This window comes from Pongo pygmaeus, chromosome 11 (assembly GCF_028885625.2).
Source record: "Pongo pygmaeus isolate AG05252 chromosome 11, NHGRI_mPonPyg2-v2.0_pri, whole genome shotgun sequence".
Taxonomy (NCBI): Eukaryota; Metazoa; Chordata; class Mammalia; order Primates; family Hominidae; genus Pongo; species Pongo pygmaeus.
The window spans coordinates 106,037,137-106,056,863 of record NC_072384.2 but is presented as its reverse complement, the minus strand read 5'-3'; the positions used below and the strand labels follow the sequence as shown (position 1 = coordinate 106,056,863).

At 45.8% G+C, this 19,727-nt stretch overlaps 1 protein-coding gene across 9 annotated transcripts in view; it reads right to left on the bottom strand.

Moving 5' to 3' along the window:
* NRP2 (neuropilin 2) overlaps window positions 1-19,727 on the bottom strand; it is a 115,754-nt gene that overhangs the window by 61,574 nt on the left and 34,453 nt on the right. For all 9 annotated transcript variants that reach the window (XM_054478836.2, XM_063647807.1, XM_054478837.2 and 6 more), the window contains 4 exons: window positions 13,861-14,091; window positions 12,629-12,784; window positions 10,434-10,603; window positions 8,472-8,627 (listed from right to left, as the gene is read on the bottom strand). In XM_054478836.2, the coding sequence (XP_054334811.1) occupies window positions 8,472-8,627; window positions 10,434-10,603; window positions 12,629-12,784; window positions 13,861-14,091 (713 nt within the window). The remainder of the gene's footprint in view (window positions 1-8,471; window positions 8,628-10,433; window positions 10,604-12,628; window positions 12,785-13,860; window positions 14,092-19,727) is intronic.

The window sequence follows — 19,727 nt, the reverse complement described above, 5'->3', positions numbered from 1 at the left end:
AGCTGGGATTACAGGTATGCGCCACCATGCCTGGCTAATTTTTATATTTTTAGTAGAGACAGGGTTTCATCATGTTGGCCAGGTTGGTCTCGAACTCCTGACCTCAAATGATACTCCTGCCTTGGCCTCTCAAAGTGCTGGGATTACAGGTGTGAGCCACCATGCCTGGCCCATTTTTTATTCGTTTTAAAAGAAAGATCTTAGTATGGTTGTTTACTACCCAAAGGAAAATCACAAGTATGTTCAAGGTGACCCTAGCTTTCTTATGCTAGTGTTGATTATGTTGTAATTATTAAAAATATATGTGTGTGCGTGTTTAAAAAGAGCCAAGTTGAACATTAAGATTTCTTCAAGTGTATCTCTGCAAACCAAGTTTAAAAAGCAATTCAGGGCATAAAGTGGTCTGGCTAATCCATTTGGTGCCTCTCTGAATTCTGACTATAATCCAGCATTTTTCAATTGATTCTTGAGACCTCTGATTTATTTTCAGTAGCACAGAACCTGAAAACCATCAGCATTTCCTGGATTTTCTGATTTGCACCTCTAGGGGCGGGGGGGGGACCTGCCAATTAAATCAGCTGCTATCCAGCATCCCAGTTTGGTTGTTATCTACACTCCCAGGCAAAGAAAATCAGTGCATTTTGACCATTCCTGTGAGTCTGCAAGGCATGGACAATACAATTCAATGTAATATATATTATAGAATATTTTATATATATTATAGAATATATTCTATATATTCTACGTGTATTCTATATATTCTATATATAGAATATATTCTATATATAGAATTCTGTAATTCTATATATAGAATAATATAGAATAATAAATTCTATATATAGAATAATATAGAATAATAAATTCTATATAGAGAATAATATAGAATAATAAATTCTATATAGAGAATAATATAGAATAAATTCTATATAGAGAATAATATAGAATAATAAATTCTATATATAGAATTACAGAATTCTATATATAGAATATATAATATAGAATATATTATATATTCTATATATATAATTATATATAGAATATATAATCTAATAAGAAGCATCCAGCCAGAACGCATCACTGATGGTTTCTGAGGCCATCTCAGAACATTTTATCTGCTTCCCCATTTCTAGTCACAGTCACCTCTTCTTTGCTGACCCCTCCTTAAGTTGTCTTTGAAGAACATGCAGTGACTGACTTAGCTGAGGACAGTGAGCTTTGCAGCCTTCCTACCTTCTAGGCCTCTAGGCAGAGGAATTTTCTGCCCAGCCTAAAGCCTTTTCCTATATACCGTTCATCTTTGCTGTCAATACCCACGTGCCCAGGACAGTGTAGATGCTACCTGTCATCATGCCTGCCTCTGGGGCCTAAGATGAAGATTCTGTCCAAGTCTTTGAGCTCCTTGGAGGACAGACATGGCTGGCTGTTTCACCCTTCCCAAATGAGGCGGGCCCTTCAGCGGACAAAAACAGTCTCTCCTCATGTGCACCACCTCTCATGTGAGTAGGGCTTCAGCACTCAGCTTGCACACTCCCATCTCTTCATTACCTATGGTGTGAACTACTGTTTACTTCTATTTTGCCGTAAATATCTGAAGTCAGCCAGCTCCAGGGACTGCAAAGAAAGCAGGGAAATATTTCCAAGACAGCGCGGTGCTGGAGCCCTGGGGTAGACATTGTGCATGAGATGTTCCTCTTCTTTTTAAAAATAAATATTTCTCTCCACTAATAAATGTTTCATTGCCTCCAAAGTTCTCCCTTTCAATGTACTTGGCACAGACACTCAAGAAGGAGGAAAACAAAGCAGGCAGAAGAGAAAAGTGGCAGAATGCAGGGCAGAGGCTGGGGGAAACCAGAAGCATGTTTTTAAAACTAGTGTCAGGAACAAATGTGCTGACTCATCCACTCACCCTGACTGCAGATCTGTGTGTCCTCCCTCTCTCACCCCTTTCCCTTGCATCTGCTCTAAAACCAGCCATTGGGTCTACACGTAAAAATAAATTGCTAATCAATGAATGCCATCCTGTTTAATTAATCTGTTGCACAAAACAGTCAAGTAGGGGGAGGGAACTGTTGCAATGGGGGGGGAAATGATATGAAGGCAATGGACTTTTTTTGTTGTTTGTGAATCATGGTCCTGATCTTTCTCCTTTAAAACTCCCCTTTAAAGACAATTTAAAAATTTGTTTTAAAGCTTCTTTCATTCTAGTGGATGTGGGAACTTAGCCAGATATAGAGTCAGAGGCATGTGTGTGTGTGTGTGTGTGTGTGTGCACGTGTATACCTTACATAGATATATGTATATATATATATATAAAAAGAGACAGACATTAAGAGAAGGTAGGGATGCGGGTAGGCAAAGAAGCTGTCTAACAACCAAATACACATTTAGGACTCTGATGACCTCTGCTCTCATCCTCCTTCACTTTTGGGCTGTTTTTGTCATCAGGCAGCTTTCCTACATGAAGGAGACAGAGGCACAGGGGCGGCTGCGTTCTGGGGGGCGGGGATGTGCACATCCTCATCTGTGTGGGCCTGCGGGGCCCGCTAGATTTACTGCGGGATTATGTTACCCCCATCGAGACGCTGAGCCCTGGAACACAGCATACTAACAGGATTAGGGTTTCAGAATTTGAGACAGGAACGCATCAGGGAGGAGCGGGGAGGAGGGCAGCTCAGGGGTGGGGCTGGAGAAGAGCAGGCGGGGGAGGAGCACAGGATCAGAGCAATGAGCGGGCTTGGGGGGAACGGCCAATGTCCTCCTAGGAAGACTGAAGGAGAAACTCGGACATTCTAGGACATTCTAGCTGGGTGGGGTGAGCCCTCCACCCCTGGAAACCTCCTAACACAGATGTTCGGGTTTTCTTAAGGAGGCGCCTTTAACTCCTAGGTGGGGAGAGATTGAGGGAACAGGGAATGAGGTTCCAGAGACCTCTGCCACCTGCCTGCCTCTTCCGGTGGAGGCTCTGCAAACCGCAGCAGGGACAAGCTGACATCAGAGAGCGGGACAATCTACCAGGTGAGGCCTTCACTCCAGTGCTCATCTACACTAGTTGGGGTTGGGGCAAGGAACATGATTCCTCAGCCCAAGCAAAATCACAGCGCCCTTCCACATCTCCTCTGTGTGCTCCTTGTCACTGGCCTGTGTGCACAGCCGGGGCCTGGGAGTTTAACATCAAGGCTATCAGCGCCAGGGAGGCGCGCCTCAGCTACTGGAGACAGTTCAGCACCCACGGGAGGTGGGTGACGCTGGCCACGGGAGCCTGATAGAGAAAAGGTTCAAGCTTCTGTATAATGAAATTTTCCCCTGAGCTTCCTAAGTGGAGAGGCTAAAGGTCTGAGCTCATCCCATGGCAAATGGATAAGGGACAAACTCAATTACCTAGGGCACTGGATTCTTCTCCGTTATAATTGAGGGGGTCAGATAAACTGAGGGACTTGAACTTGGAAGGGGTATCAGCCCCCTTCAGAGCACACACAACCATGGTTAGATGATGCCATTCTATCCACGACATCTGAAGGCTGGTGCCCATTACAGTGTGAGGCACTGTCCTCATCTCATATACAACAAACAAAATTACTACATATACAACAAACAAAAAGGAATAAGGGGAAGCCCATCATCTGCCAGGAGTTTTTTTTTTTTTTAAAAAAAGGTTTTTCCTGAAAACTTAAATGATCAAGTGGAGGCATAATTACATCCCTAAGAGAACAATGAGGCTGGGATGGATGACATTTATCTGAGGCAGCTCAATGCAGGCCCCATCAGATGCAGGGAAAGGTCTGGATGACTTATCGTGGTCCATTCCAGGCCTATGATTTTAAAAGAGGCCCATAAATATCCCATGGGGCCTTCTTACTTTTTAAATTGATAACTTGCTTCTGCTCAAGAAGAGCTTTGTGGGCCTACTCCATTAATTATATCCGCGGAGAGCCTTCCATCTACAGATCTCAAGGTGCTTTGCCGATAGCAGCCGCAGCACCATTCCGTTTGGACTGGGTAGAAACACTGAGGCGTGGAGCCACTAAGAGATATTTCCAAGATCACGCGGTGCCCTGTTTAAGAAGATCTGAAAATAGACATCATGTGCCTCTAGCTGTTAGCCAACTGATTTGAGGGTTTGGTTTTCTGACACCACTCTTTCTCTCCTCCCAAGTCTCTGATTTAAAAATGATTTGTTTTAATTTAGAAAATAAATATGGGATAGAGGATTTTTGAAGTGGAGTGTTTATTTGTTTTGAAGGGATGTGGCCAAATCAAACAAATGGCAACTCCTTTCAACTCTCCATCCTCATGATTCTGTGGTGAAGCCCAGCTCCACAACAATGAGCCTAGTGGGTTAAGCCATGTACAGGCTCATCCTGCATGCAGAACTTCACTGAAGAGGAAGCTTTCCAGGAAAATGTGTACCTCTCAGTCCTTGAACTGAACATGTAGGAAGCCAATTTCCCTCAAGATGAAGAGTAAGGCCTAGGCCAGATTGTGGAGAGTGCCAGTCTGGACATCCAAGTCTGGTGACCAGGCGCCATCCATGGAGGCTCCAGTTTCCTAGTCCCTGCAGCAAGGCACTTAATCTCTAAGAGCTTCAATTCCACAGTTGTGAAACTCTGTTAAATTCTCTAGTGAATAAGCGGGTGCCTGAGGATTTTCTGAGTCCCTTGGAGGTCATCCTTACATTAATGTGATGAGCTCAGTGCATTCCTTCTACTCCTTGTGGGGTAATTCTGAAAATTCTTGGACCCAAGTCTTACCTCATCCCTATCTTCACTCATCCATCCTCGATCTGGCCAATAGCGTGCATTTGGCACCCCACAGACTTTCTCTTTTAGCCCAAATTTCTTCCAAATACATCAGAATAGCCCAGAAACACTGTGACTAACCAGAGCTGTGTCAACAAGGGAGATCCCCACGTTTACCAAATGAGGGGGAACTGAAGATAAGGGCTTTTTCCTAGACAAATAAGGACAATAGTCTCTCTCCCGTGTCCTGTCACCAGCTGTGGTTCCATTCCCCAGGCACAGCCTATCCCCAGTGCAGAATCATGAAATCAGCATCTCAGGAGGGCAGGACCTAGACCAAGACCTTGTGCCTCTGAGCTCTTCCCATTGCTCTCCATGCGCCCCTCTTGGTATGTATGTACATAATTGTGCCTATAATTATGTAAACATACATGAACCTTCTACTGTTGTATTAACAATGCCATGTCTGCATCTAGGGTGTTATTAATATAGCTGGGGAAACCAAAAGCAGTAATTTCTGCTTGTGGTTTCTGAAGAAATGTATGCAAAGCAATTTGTATAATCTAAGGGAGCACGTGGGTTGGATATGGGTTCCATCAGGCAGATGAGCTCTCTGCCTTGTGGTTATGCCATAAATATACATAAGGCGGGCCCGCCCTGTATGAGAATCATAGGTTCCATATTTATGGCATATGGAATTGGAGAAAGATTTGGGATGTGCTGTGCATGTGGCTTGTGTAACCAGGCTGCATTTGCCAGGAGGAGGCTTGCAATGCCCCAGCAACAGTGTGACGGACCACTTTCTCATAGGCGACCTCATGATGACCTGTTGGATGGGAAGAGACCAAGAACAGGCTGCTCCCTGGCTAGGGGAGGCTGGAAAAGAGTTCCTTAGTCTTCCTCACCCTCTGGCAGTAAGAAGGAAGGCATTCTTTCAGAGGCCTAGGCCTTGCCTCAGCCCAGTCTGGGTCCACATTGTAAACAGTGTTTTGCAAAGACATAGCACAGCCCTCCCCCGCCACCTTGAGCGCTCATTAATCTTGTTTTTCTCTGACTTCCCCAATTCCCTGGTCTTTGGTATGCTGCATTGCTGTTGACAGTGACCAGGGAGTTGAAATCGAGTTCCCACATTTCTGTCCCAAATGTCACTATTCCCTCTTCCTTCCCTGCACACTGGGAAGGCATTTGCAAACCTTCCCTCTGCTCTGCAGAGCAGAGCAGAGCAGGCGGTTGCCTTCATCTCTGCTTTGCTTTTCTGCTAACTCCTGTTGTCTGAATTTCACTTTCAAGCCCACCACTTAGCACCAGTTAGCTTGGCACAGTGCCCACCAACCAGCAGCTACAAAGAGAAACTCAGTGGTGGCACTCGGCGTGGACGAAGCCTCTTCCTCCACTGCCCCCAAGTCCCTCCCCAACCCCCACCTCCCCCCATGGCATCAAATCAAACTGTGGCAGACTTGACAAATCTATTTGGCACGGTTCACTCAACTACTTCAACCCCGACAACCCAGAGAGCTGCGCTGACGCACCGTGAATGAGGGGGAATCTGCACATTAAATACAGATATCGGAACGAAAGATCTGCTAATGAAGGGGCAGCTGAGACCATCCTTGCAGGGGAGACAAGGAAAGCCCCTGGGTGCCCACCATACCCGCAGTGGGGTGAAGGAGCTTGGAGAGTGGGGCGATGCCTAATTGGCAGGCTCTCCATTTTCCTGCCTCCTTCTAAGTACACAAAGGATGAATTTCTAATGGGGAAGAGAAAGGGCTTTTCCTCTGCCCCAACTCCGTTTATTTGGGCACGACTAATTCAGTAAAACAAAAACAAAAACAAAAAAACTCTCAAGTTACCCCTTGGCTCCTGGGGAAATAAATCTAGCCAAGTGGGGAAAGAGGAAGCAAAAGAGAGAGAATATATCCACCATGAAAAAGTAGAGAAAAATAATTCTGAAAACCAGAAAGCTCAATTCAATTTCAGGAATATCTTTCCTGAAGAATGAATACCAGGGATAAAGCCAGGGAGGACAGCATTCTATGAAAATGTGCAGTGCTAAGGTATTTCCAAAAGCAGGTTTCCTACAAATGATGTTTTAAATAGCATCCTGGTCCATCTGCATGCTTTTAAAACAGCTTATGCTACAGTATCCCTCTGGGCCCGTGCTGCTTAGTCATTGCACCTGGACAGGGAGACAATCAGGTGAGCCCCACTCCTCTCCCCGGGGACCACGCCTGCCTGGCTTCTGGCCCTCATCTGCTAGCTGAGCTTCCGAGATCTACCGGTTTATAATTGAAAAGGGTGGGGTGGAACCAGGCCTCAGCCCCCAAGCTCCTGGTACCCAGTGCCAATTCAGGCTGGCCATTCCCGACGGATGCTTGGCAAGTCTGAAACCAAGTCAGTGGGAAACCAGACCTGGCCTGGAACATCTTTCAATTGCTAAGTACCTCACTTTCCTTATCGTGGAAATCGGGCAATTGTGTGCATGTGTGTGAGATACCTGGTAATATCCAGAAGCCATGGTTTTCAGATGAGTGGTACCCCGTTACTATGGTGATTTTGATTTTTTAAAAATCGACTCCTTTTCCCATTTCCCAAGTGAGACTGCCAACATCATAGTTCAGAATTTTCTGGGTCTAAGGTTTCCAGCGGCACCAGCCAGAGCAAGCTGCCTCGGGGCAGTGACAGGGGCTGAGGAGATCTTTCCCTTTGGAAAAGATCTTTGGCCTCCCTAGGCTTGGCCACATGTGCCCCATTTTGATAATTCACACCCTGACAGACCAGGGCTTGGTGGAACTGTAATGCTACAGGAGAGACCCTCTTCCTCCCTCCCTACCTCCTTTTTAGGGAAGGACGGGCAGTCCCTAGGAATCCCCCGGACATCACACTCTCCTTCCAGACCTCTGCACCAGCTCCTGCTCTGCAGGGGGCACCGTGCCCTGTGTTCCCATCACAGATACCCCAATCCCACCCACACAAAGCCCCTGGCTGTTTGCAATAAGCCCCCATGGGCTGAGTGTGCTGTGTGTATACACATAGAGCCAGCACATCGCCCGTGCCAGCTGCAGACCCAGAACGTCATGTGTCTTCAGAAAGTGGAGTGCCAGACATTCATCCATATGTATACAACAAAAGCCCCACATCATCCACACAGACCACACCTCCGGGAGCCGCAGACGCGGGAGGCACCAGCAGAGAGAATTCAATGCCTCGCCGCTAAGCATGATTGCCAGTTCAGAGCCCATCCCCAACAAACTGAATTTCTCCTCATTATTTATTGTCCTCTTTCTTCTCCAGGACATTGTGAATTCCCTTTTAGGATTTGTGCCCTTTCATTTCCAGAGCTCGGTAACTCCTGAACTATAGTATCATGTGGTTTTGTGATTGTTAACCCAGCATGTGGAAGGGACTCAGGCCATGAATGTTCAGTGAATCCTGTGTGGGGAGAAGTGGACTGGGGACGCATTTTCTCCTTCATTTGAAGTCAGAGAACACCCTGCAAGCTCTCTCTCTCTGCTGCGCAAGATGCAACAGCAACTGGCTGTCAGAGAAACGGTGTTTTCCCATCGCTTTAGCCTAAGAGAGAAGATTTTCAAGGCCGGCACGACCCTTGCCTCCATCAATTATCTGAGCCTGACTACACAAGGCCCTCTCTCCTGTAGGAGGTCGGCTTAAAGCTCCCCTGATCCCATCCCTCCTGCCCTGGTCCAATGTGCCTTTAAGGTAGGATCATGGATTTACCTTGTGGTTTTTGCCATGCCGGTACACCATCCAGTCCTCTCCATTAGTGCTGACTTCCAGCTTGTAGGATTTGACATAGTAGCCATTCTGTGTTTCCCTGGAAATCGCTCCCTGTGTTGCGATGGCCGTGAGCATGGTTAAAAAGCGCAGGTCCACCTGGGGAAGAGAGGGCTGGAGTAAGAGACCACCATTCCCAACACAGGGCAGTGTCTTGTTTTTTTCCAAAGGACACAATCATTAGACTTCGCTCCCAACCTCTGTCTGTGATTCATTGAGACGTACTTGTAATTAGTATCAGTTTGCAATTCCATTGGACGATTAAACTCGCATTATCTTACACTAAATCAGACACCTTGAAAAGTTAGGTTATTTTTCTTTTTTCTCTCTTTTGCAAATATGAAGGGACAATACTCAATTTTTCTCAATCATTGAACATCTAGAGCTATAATCCCTTCTTAGTAAATGATGGCCTGCCTTGGACCATGGAAGCAGATGCTACTTTAAAGAAACAAGGTTGTATCTACTCCACTCTACTCCTGTCCAATTCAATCCAATTCACTTATAATGCCCTAGTTCCAAAAGTCACACTCATAGAGGCATCCCCACCCCACACCCTCTCGCTCCATTGTGTATTTAGTTGCTCAGGTCACTAAGGGGTCAAAGGGCATGTAGAGTCTGCCTAAGCAATTAGGCTTATGCACCAAGGCCTGACCTTTTGCTCTATGACGAGGATGGCCAACATTTTAAGATACTTCCCCTCCCACAATGCCAAACCCATTTGGAAATTACTGGATGTCATTCCTTTGCTGGCCATGGTGTTTCCTAATGGCAGTCTCCATATGACCAAAACGTAGCTAGCACACACTGGCTAAATTCAATTCAGTAAGCACTTATTGGTGACCTACAGTGTGCTCAGCATTACTAAACATTCGAATAAGTACACAGTGCCGTCTACATGTATGAGAAACAGGTGGATGGCAATAGGAGCAAGTATATGATTAAGGTCAAAGATAGGGGATGCTAGTTATACAGAACTTTCTGGAAGTTTTGCAGGCTGAGAGGAGATGGATTTTTGGAGAGGCAGAGAGAAGAGACAATGACAAATGGCCCCAGGGCTTGCTGTTAGAACCTCTGTGGACTCCCTGGAGTTTCTAAGTGGTCTTTCTCCCTTTCCTGTTGTCTGCTTTGCAACATCCTTCTTAGAGCGGAGGTCACCATGTCGCATCAGAGCTAGGACAGGCTTGTCAGTGGGTCACAAGGCTGTCTTACGTGTGTCATAAAAGCAGTCACTGCTCTAGTGTGGAACTAGTGGCTTGCTTTTCCCCTGTTTACTTCTTCCCAGGGGATGAGAATTGGAGCAGTGTGCAGTGCGGGAAGATTACTCAACATAAGCTGCAAGGTTTATTCAGAATAAAGTAAACAATGGTCTGAAGAGATGCTGCCGAGCATCTGGGCACCTTGAGTTCTGTTCCTGGTAGTGACATTTTCCTGTGTGTTCTTCTGATAGCTCTGTGCAAAACCTTCCTGGCAGGGCTCTCTCCAAATAGCAAAGATGATGAGAAGCTGTCATGTGAAGCTAGCACCTCAACAAACCTCCCCTTAGGAGAATGCCCCCCATGTCCCTGATGCCTCCCTGTGCCAAGAATGAGGAAGATCCAAACAGCTTATAGAATGTTCCTTGGATATCTATAGTGATAGGGCAAACAGCATCCTGGCCAAACAACTTCTCCCCAGGCCCAGTAATCTCCACAAGGGCAGGGGCAGGCTCCCTCTGATCAGTGTATGCCAGCATGTAACCCAGTGCCTGGCATACACATCTGTTTGGATGAATGAATGAATGGAGTTCTCAGGTATGCTGTGTTTATTTTCTTTGTGTCCTCTGCCTACTGTATTTGAGGAGCTACCCTCCTACCTCAGCAATACATACACACTCTGCACGTCCTCTGGTATCTGCACAAGTACCTGGAGATACTCCTTGTTGGAATCCAAGTTGGGGGTCCAGCCATTGTCATCACCATGGAGCCGGCTTTGTTGAGGGGTCCACCTCCCATCAGAGTAGGTAGATGAGGCACTGATCTGTTCATTAGCAATCCGGCCAGACTCCATGCCCAGAGGAACATTGCACTGAAAGTCTGGGGAAAGGAGACGGTCAAATGCAGAGTTAGGCCTTCCAACCTCATACCTCGGGATCCCCCAAACGCTGCCTCCCTTCTAGGGACAAGTCCTTGCAGGCACTTCCTCATTTAAAAGACCCTAATTATATGCTCACATTTTAAAAACAACTACACCAAGTCACGGAGCTTGACAACCCCTCTGGGTCTGAGAGAAACTAAATGGGACCTAAAAGAAATCAGGCTATGGATAAATAAGAGAATCATCATACAAATTAAAAATACAATCTAAAGCACAAGAACTGTTATTGCTGCAGGCTACAGATGCCAGATGCACCATTATTGCAATACAGGTAAATGTGAGATAGACTCGTGGCGATTTGGGTGAGCTGATACATCGTGGGAAGCCTGCTTTATTAATAAACACCCAGGAGGCACTTTTGCTTCTTTCTTTTTTCACTCAACTGTCTTGTGAGTTCTGGCACAGAAGACAGACATTACAAAGCATAAATACTTGTCTTTGGGAAATCTCTCCATGAGCACATGCATGTCACTCTCTATTCCCCCACACCACCTGTCTGGACAAATAGACCCAGAAGTCACTTACTCTGGCCCTGTGCTGTCAGTTGCATTGCTGTCCTTCTATGAATGCCATGAACACTGATCAATATGTGTGTGTGCATGTGTCTAAGATTGGCCAGCAATCCTTATCAGGTATCAACCTATTCTTTACTCTGAGACTGCACTGGCCATTCACGGGACCTGGTGCAATTTGCCATACTGTTTCTTTGTCACTCAATCTTCAGAAGCTCTTTGATGAAAAAACAAATGCAAAACCCAGCAACCTTCCTGCAGGTCAGGCTGCTGTGTCTGTAGTTATATATATGGTGAGTTGTCTGCTATCAGGCCAGGATTCCCATAGCTTGAAGCATTCTTAAAAGTGCTTCTTTAGTCTTTAAAATTATTTGGGGCTGGACATGGTGGCTCACACCTATAATCCCAGCATTTGGGGAGGCCAAGGCAGGCAGATCACTTGAGGCCAAGAGTCTGAGACCAGTCTAGCCAACATGGCAAAACCCCACCTCTGCTAAAAATACAAAAATTAGCTGGGCATGGTGGCGCATGCCTGTAGTTTCAGCTACTTGGGAGGCTGAGACACCAGAATCGCTTAAACCCAGGAGGTAGAGGTTGCAGTGAGCTGAGATTGAGCCACTGCACTCCAGCCTGGGCAACAGAGAGAGACTCTGTCTCAAAAAAAAAAAAAAAAAAAAAAAAAAGGAAAAGTTATCGTTCGGGTTTTTAAGTAGAAATGGCAGCATATTTGAAACACATGTCCAAGAGCAGCTGATTTGAAGATGTTGCTCAGTGCTGAGGGACCGCAAGTCCCACAGCAGCTGTGGTCAGAGTGATAGTTTTTAATTCCTTGCTTGGTGCCTGGCACATACTAGAAGCTCCACAAACTATCTTTGGTGGAAGGGTGAAGTCCAAGTCTAAGCAGTTGTACCAATCTAGTCAGGAAAACATTACCCAGGCCCAGAGATGGTTAATGTCAAAAAATACAGAGAAAGAGAGGTTTAAAATGTTTCAGTTTTATGACAATGGCCCCTGAGATTTTGAGAGGGAAAAAAATGGCCATAGACTAAAAAAATGTTAGCACAGGAGAGGCCCTGTATAGATTATCCTAACTAGCCTCTCTTTCATTCATAGATGAGGAAACTGAGGTATGAGATGGTACCATGACTTTCCCTGAAAATAACTAATTCTTGTTAGACACATATATATATTTTTTAAAGAAATAAGCACCCACATCGCTTCTCAGCCTTTTGGCTAAGATCAAGTGTAGAAATAAGCACCCAGATTGAAGTGTGTTCTTTTCTCATCAACCTCTTCCTGGCAAGAGGATGTGGGCGCCTCTAAACTCAGATGCCACCATAAATTCCATAGAGTTCCCATCTCCTGTCTCATAGAGCTCAGCCCCTCTTCACCTGTACACCCTCACAGCCCTGATGGAAGGACAGGACAGAGGTTCCCAATCAGCCAACTCACTCTCTAGCGGCTCTTGGTGGACCAGGTAGTAACGTGCAGAGAAGCCATCCTTGGCCACTGCCATGTCTGTGTGAAAGGTCAGGGAGAGGATCCCCGTCGATGAACGAAGTTCAGAGGGTGTTTTGGTCCCACAGTACTTGCCAATCAGGGGGCCAACTGGACATTCAAGACAAAGAGAAGTCAGTGGAAATCAAAATGTCAAACTTGGTTTTCACTCCGTTTTCCCTTCCCCTCATTGCATTTCATTCAGTGGAGCACACTTTGTACATCTTGCCCTAAAAACCAAAGATATGTTTCAAGAACAATGGCTAATATTTTTCTTGCACATTAAAAAGCACTTTCACTTTTTCACTAAAAAGGTACAGGCTGCTTTCACTGGCTTCATTCTGTTCTCAGTGGCCTGGAAGAGGAGCTGGAAAGGTATCATTACAGTGTCTGTTCTACAGAGGAAGAAACTGAAGTTTGGAGAGCGCTTGTGATTTCTTTATTCTTACTGCTAGGAAATAGCAGAGCTGGGCCTCCAACCCAAGTTTTCTGACTAAGTCTTGTGCTTTACCTAGGAAATGAAATTGCTCTTTTTGCTTAGTCATCAAGTCTCCTTTATATTAGAAAAAACTTACAATGACTACAAAAGTGAAAGATTTGTTCCTCTCCAATACTGATTAGACCCAAGATCGATGTTGGTCTTCACCTGCGAAGTACTGGTGGCTCTTAGCCTTGGGTGATGTACCTTTTCAATATTTATGACTATATTAATAATAATTTTAAAATTATGGTAATAATGATGATGATAGCAGCTAACTTAACACAGATAAGACACAGATAGGGTAAGGAATTTGTCTAAGGTTGCACAGCTGGTGAGTAGCAGAGCCAGGAGTTAAGCCTGGCCAGTCTGACTCTGGAGTCCTTCTGTTTGGTCACAGGGGTTAGCCACCGAGCCACCTTCTATCCTGATAATTTGGAGTAGAAATTAACACTATAAGTTTTCTCATCCTTTCCAAGTATCTATTTAGTCTCCTATCGTTTTCTAAAGAAATATTTCCAAGAAAGTAGACAGCCTTCCTGTAATTTCTCTCAAGCTATCCTTAGTGAAGGGGAAGAAGAGAAAGTCACCATGGGTCATATAAGAACTCATAGGAGCTTTGAAGTCTTTGTTCTTCCTCTTTATCATCACTAAAGCAATTAACAGGCAAAGGCCAAGCTACTGAGGAATGCCTCATGACATCACTCACCATGTGGAATGCCATCCCAGATGTCCAGCCAGTCGTACTTGCAGTCCCCCTCTCCCACCTGCAAAGGGTCATGCTCCAGGTCAAAGATCAGGAACTGCAGGATGATCTCCATCTTGGGTTTGGCCAGGATGGTAAAGGTGCAGTCCAAGTTGTGTGGATACTTCTCAGGAAACCCAGGAGATTCGATGGTCCCGTTGGGGCTTGTGAAGTTTTTTGAGCAATCTTCAGAGCCTGTATGTAAAAGAGAACTGTAGCACTAAGAAGAAGATGCTTTTCTTCGCGGCCTCTGTCACATGGGTTATTTAAATGTTTGGCCCCAAATCTCCCTACTCTTGAGGTTTTTGTTGCCACTGGAGTGGCCCTTGAAGCAACATACTCTTCACATGCACGTTTCAAGCCCTCATAAATTAGGGAGGCACAGCTGGCTTGCCCTACATATTAGAGTGAGAGCAGCAATTGAGGAACTGGGGAGTGGGGTGGGGGTACAGAGAAGTGTGTGTGTGTGTGTGTGTGTGTACGGGAGAGAGAGAGGGATTCTCTTGAAAAGAGGAACAGAGTCTTCTTTCTCAATTACTCAGCTGCTCACTCCAGAAATGTAAGTTATTTCAATCCTTAAGGAAGCCTTGCTGATTGCCAGCAGGGAAAACAATGTTACCCCTTATTTATTGCTGACCTCAACACTAGCCCCTATTGTACCACAGCCAACGAAGTGCCCCCTTCTCCCTCCAAGATCCAAGGTGCCTCAGGGGAGGGGCAAAGGGGAGCTTGGGTCTCATTCATGTCATGAGTATATTAAAACGAGCTGCTCTGTAGTGGTCGGACAATTAACAATCGATGTTTTTAGCTGGTGGATCACAGCAGGCCGTTGGGGATGTTAAAGGCCGCTCCGGCAACAAGTTTGGAAAAATGCAGCAGTGCATTGACATTTGGAAGGCTTCTGGCTCCTTTGTGGTGTGGATGCCTTGTTTCTCTCCTGAGCTCTTGTGTCTGCTTTCTTGGGACACATGGAGGCATCCTGATTAAATGCGGCACACATTCGCATCCTGGTGCAAGCTTGGACGGCAGCAGGAGCAGGAACAGGAGCTCGTAAGAGGATTACAGCCACCCTATCTCTTAATGCCTCTAGGTGGAGTCATATTAAAAGGGTCCTTGTGCTTTAACCAGCCACCATTTGCCAGGGCAGCACCACAGATGGGTCCCGGGAGCACTGCAACCCAGACCCATGGACCCACGGAGCACAAGCTCACGCACATTCACGCAATGAATGAAAATGCTGGACAATTAGAATTGATTTCACTCGTTATGTTCAGATTTTAAAAGAAGAAAAGGAAGCAGGATTTTTGAGGAGGAGAATAGACACTCTAAGCATAAAAAACACAACCAACCAGAAATACTCCATAAACTAGGTGTTTACTGGCAGGAAGTGTCCTCTGGGGCTCACACTGAAATATAACTAGGTGATGTCAATACACTGATCTGAGCCTGCAGCGATGCCTTTATCCGCAGCTCCTGTAGGAGGCCTCTCATTGAGTCTCTTTATTGATGACAGCTTTCTGGAAAGAGGCAAATGTCTGATTTGGAAGAAGTGCCATGCAAATAAGTGCGGATGGAGGAGTTGCAACTTTCTTCAGCACCAGACAGAAAATTCCAGTATCTCCTACCTATCCATCCGTCACTTCCTACTTTCCACCTTGTGCTGTGCTTTGGCAGGGTAGGGACTAGGAACACACGAGGGCAAGGGATAACCTTTGCATGGGTTCTGTGGAGGCTCTAAGCAGAGAATCTCAGAGGCTCTGCACCCCATCATTCATATGCATGGCAGCAGCAGGGCAGGCCCAGAGTTTTCAATGGGCAGCTAGTCCTGGAGGGACGAGCTGGGGCCGCCTCCCCCAGCTTTGTTTATGATTGGGCTTCAGACTCCTGAGGGCCTCCTCAATGGCCCGGGATGAGGCAATTCAGCAAAGCCAAGCCAGCTGGCGGGTCTTCAGGGGGCCAAGAGGAATTCTGAAAAGGTTAGAGTTTATGGCTGCTGTGCAGCATTCTTCATGCGGGCCGCTCAGCTGAGCCTCACACATGGTTGGGAGGAAATTAACTCTCTATTCACTTCTTGCTTGAGAGCTAGAAAGAGCATCCTGACATGCCCTCTTAGAGCTTGCTCTATTGTCATTCCCTTAGAAGGCAAGGGGAATGTCCACCCCCCTGGGAGTGGGGAATTTTCTGGCGGAATCTTTCTTTGGTTCCTGTCATTGGTGGGGCACAAGTGCTTCCACGATGGACATGTAGTGAGTCTAAGAGAGGCTTGGAGAATGTGAAATTCGAAAGTATCCATAGTTCCCAGGGTCTTGAGCTCTTGCATTTGACTGAAAAGAAACTTCAACCTTAGGTACTTAAGGCAAAAAAATAAATAAATAAATAAAAGGCATTTCTGATATATGGCTATAAACGGGTATATCCTTTGGCTTATTTTGAAGGCGGTGGGAAAACTTTTGTCCAGTTTTATCTACTTTTATGCAGAAAAATCAAACCTGTCTGTTAACATCATGCATTCATCTCTAATTATACCATCTCACTGTTTGCAGCATCACAAAAGCAGCTGAATAGCAGATGCCAGGAAGAGATCTCAGAAAAGGAGGCAGAAGCTGGCTGGCTCTTGCAGACATCTGCCTTATCCAAGATCCTTTTCTGAGATGTGTTAGAAGGTTTAAAGGTTAAACGAAGAACTCAAGTCAACAAATACTCAAGCCCACTCAAGGCTAAGATTGTCCACAGAAGCTGGGGGATTTGGGTTGCAGCGAATGATTTCATAGGAAAGGACTCTGCTATGAAAAATGTCCACTCTGTTTTTCGGCTGTGAATTTTACAATAACTCTGCAAGTAGAAGAATCTACAGGTATCAAGACATGTAAAACACGGTGGATTTACCCAAAGCTGAGTTTGCCTTCCCTGCAGAAGGTGAACTCAGTTCCTGAATTCAGGAAGTGGAGGCAGTAGACACTCCGAGTTTTCTCTACCTCTGTGAATGACCCCAGAAATGTCAGTTTCTGAAGTGTCACGGGCAAACAGGAAAGAAAACCTGATCTTGAACTTATGGTTAAAGGAGCTTCTGGAAAAAACCAAACACACACACACACTTTCCACTGATTTTGTTTTCAATGTGACATTTTACGTTTAAAAATTCCTTTTTTTTTTTTTTTCTGTTCTGCTCACGATATCTTGATTTGAGATCTTTTAAGTATGTAAGTTGTTCTGGCTTACCCTTTTAAATGTAGACAGTCTGGTAACATATAGAATCTTTTATACACCACTTCACTTAGGGCAGACATGAACCTTCCACACCAGCCACATGCCCTGGTCTGCACTCACACTGTGGGTCCTACAGCAGAGCCTCACCAGGGTAATGTACCATCGAAGGCTTCTAGAGCCCTCTGTATGGCTATTGGCATATCTGTGTTTACAGTTTCCCCCGCTTCTTCCTCTCTATGAATCCAACTAGCAAACATAGCTGTGTTTGTTTGGATTTCTTCAGCATGTCCACCCATTTCTTTCATGTTCTGTGGATGACGTAAATTTTGTATATTTTCTCTCCTGACTCCAACAATGGAAATGTGGGTATAGGACAAGGCACCTGCATGAATGCTCATTTTTCTAAACTTCTCTGTTTTGAATTTTGCTCCCTTGCACATTTCTGCACTTTACACAACGTTGAGTTTTTTTTTTTTTTGAAATGGAATTTCGCTCCTGTCATCCAGGCTGGATTGCAATGGCACGATCTCAGCTCACTGCCACCTCCACGTCCTGGGTTCAAGTGATTCTCCTGCCTCAGCCTCCCAAGTAGCTGGGATTACAGGCACGTGCCACCATGCCCGGCTACGTTTTGTATTTTCAGTAGAAACTGGGTTTCGCCATGTTGGCCAGGCTGGTGTCAAACTCCTGACCTCAGGTGATCCGCCTGCCACAACCTCCCAAAGTGCTGGGATTACAGGTGTGAGCCACTGCGCCCGGCATATATAAGACTGACTTTCATGCGGACAGTTGCTCTTCCAGCAGCAGGTGGGTATGATGGCAGGTACGAGTGGCCCTGAGAAGTCTATGGGCTCTCATCTGCTCTCTTACATTGCCAGGAGTGTGGCTGTTGTTGGCAGGGCTTTCTCTTACAGTCTCTTCACTAGGCAACCCCAATCCTTAAAGCAGGCCACCCCATTTCTCCAAGCTGAAGCCACGTAGCTCCGTTGGCTGGCACCATTGTTTCTAGGCAGTTCACAGACTTGTTGCTTCATTTGAAATCCTGCTTCAGCATGTCCTCAAGACAGCAATGTTGAATTATGATACCTTCTTACATGTTTTATCTTTTAATATCCTCCTTTCAAATTTGCATGATGGATAGAGTGAACATTGACTTTTCCTGTGGCTTTCTGGAGAATGTAGCATGATGCCTTGTGAAATACTAAGTTGGGTGGTGTGAGACCAAGGCTGAGTTTTCATGGCCCTGCTCACCCTTGTTCTGACTTCCCTTGGCCAGCTTCCTGGAAGATCTTGCTTGGAGCTGTTTTCCTTTCATGGCCAGCACAGTGCAGCCGAGTGGCAGCATTAGCATTAGGGAACTTGCTATTGAATAGATTCTCTGGAGTCCCTTGATTGCTAAGCCACTTGACTGCTCCCCCATTTTCATAACCACCACATGTCAATTGTACCTTTACTTTGCACTTATTCATTCTGCCTCATATCATAGTTTTCCTTTCAATTTACATACATACTCATCCAATAACATCACCTGCGAATCTGTTACGTGCAAAGGGTTTGCACACCTGCCTCTCCAACCCGAAGAGAGCAAGCATCCTCTTTTGTTTCTTTCTCTTTTATTCTCCCCACTGCTCGGCAGCAGAGGATGCTCCACTGGTGCTGGTGGCATTGATCTGAATTTTGCACAAGACTCAGGGGAATATGGATCAAGCTACTCAGGGGCCTCACAACAGCTTGAGCCACTGGACACACAGATTGTCAGCCCCTGTGACCTCATCATAGTCAGAAGCATGAAAACCCAAGGCAGACAGACCTTCTTGGGACCTGTGCCCTGCAGCAGCCTGGGCTGCCACTCTTGCATGACACAGTCCCCCTTGCCCCACCCCTTCATTTGATTCCACGTTCTTGTTCTTGGGCAGACAAATCGGACAAATATTTAGACAGAGTGGATATAAAAAGTGCTTTCAGCAGCTACCACTTCCTTTCAAGAACTGTTTAGTGAAAAAAGAAAATATATATGAATAGTTCCCCTCACACTGAACTCAACAGGCGCCGGTCTTGGGCCTCTTGATGACAAGGCTGACAACCTCCCCTTGAACCAGACTCCATCCACGAGTTGTAAAACTTGGGCTGCTTGGGGGGAGAGGGGAGACACACACATAGATGGAAGGGGAGCCTCTGAGGAAGGGAGTGGGTGGTGGGTGGGGAGGACTGGAGGACATGCTTCCCTTAGCCTCGAAATAACAAGCTCCACACATCACAGAAGAGGACACACCACTGGGAGAGCTTGAGTGTAGCTGATGAAGCGGGGTCTTGTGAATAAAAGTCTGCTGTATTTAGTTTTGGAAATGAGCACTGGCCCATATTCTCAGGCCCTAAAGTAATCTAAGGGGGACCTGATGGAAATCAAGCAGTCAACTTAAAGCAAGTGCAGTGCCCTCTGACTCTTTTTCTGCTATTTTTTGATTGCTTTTCAGGGAGTCAAGTTCATTGGCATTTAGAGAGTAGGGGTTCAATGGACAGAGGTGGTAACATGGACTGCCAAGGGGAATTTCTAGGAACCTTATTTTAATTTAAAAGCTATGGTGTGACCCCATTTGGGAGGTCATGGCAAGATCTTTAGAGAC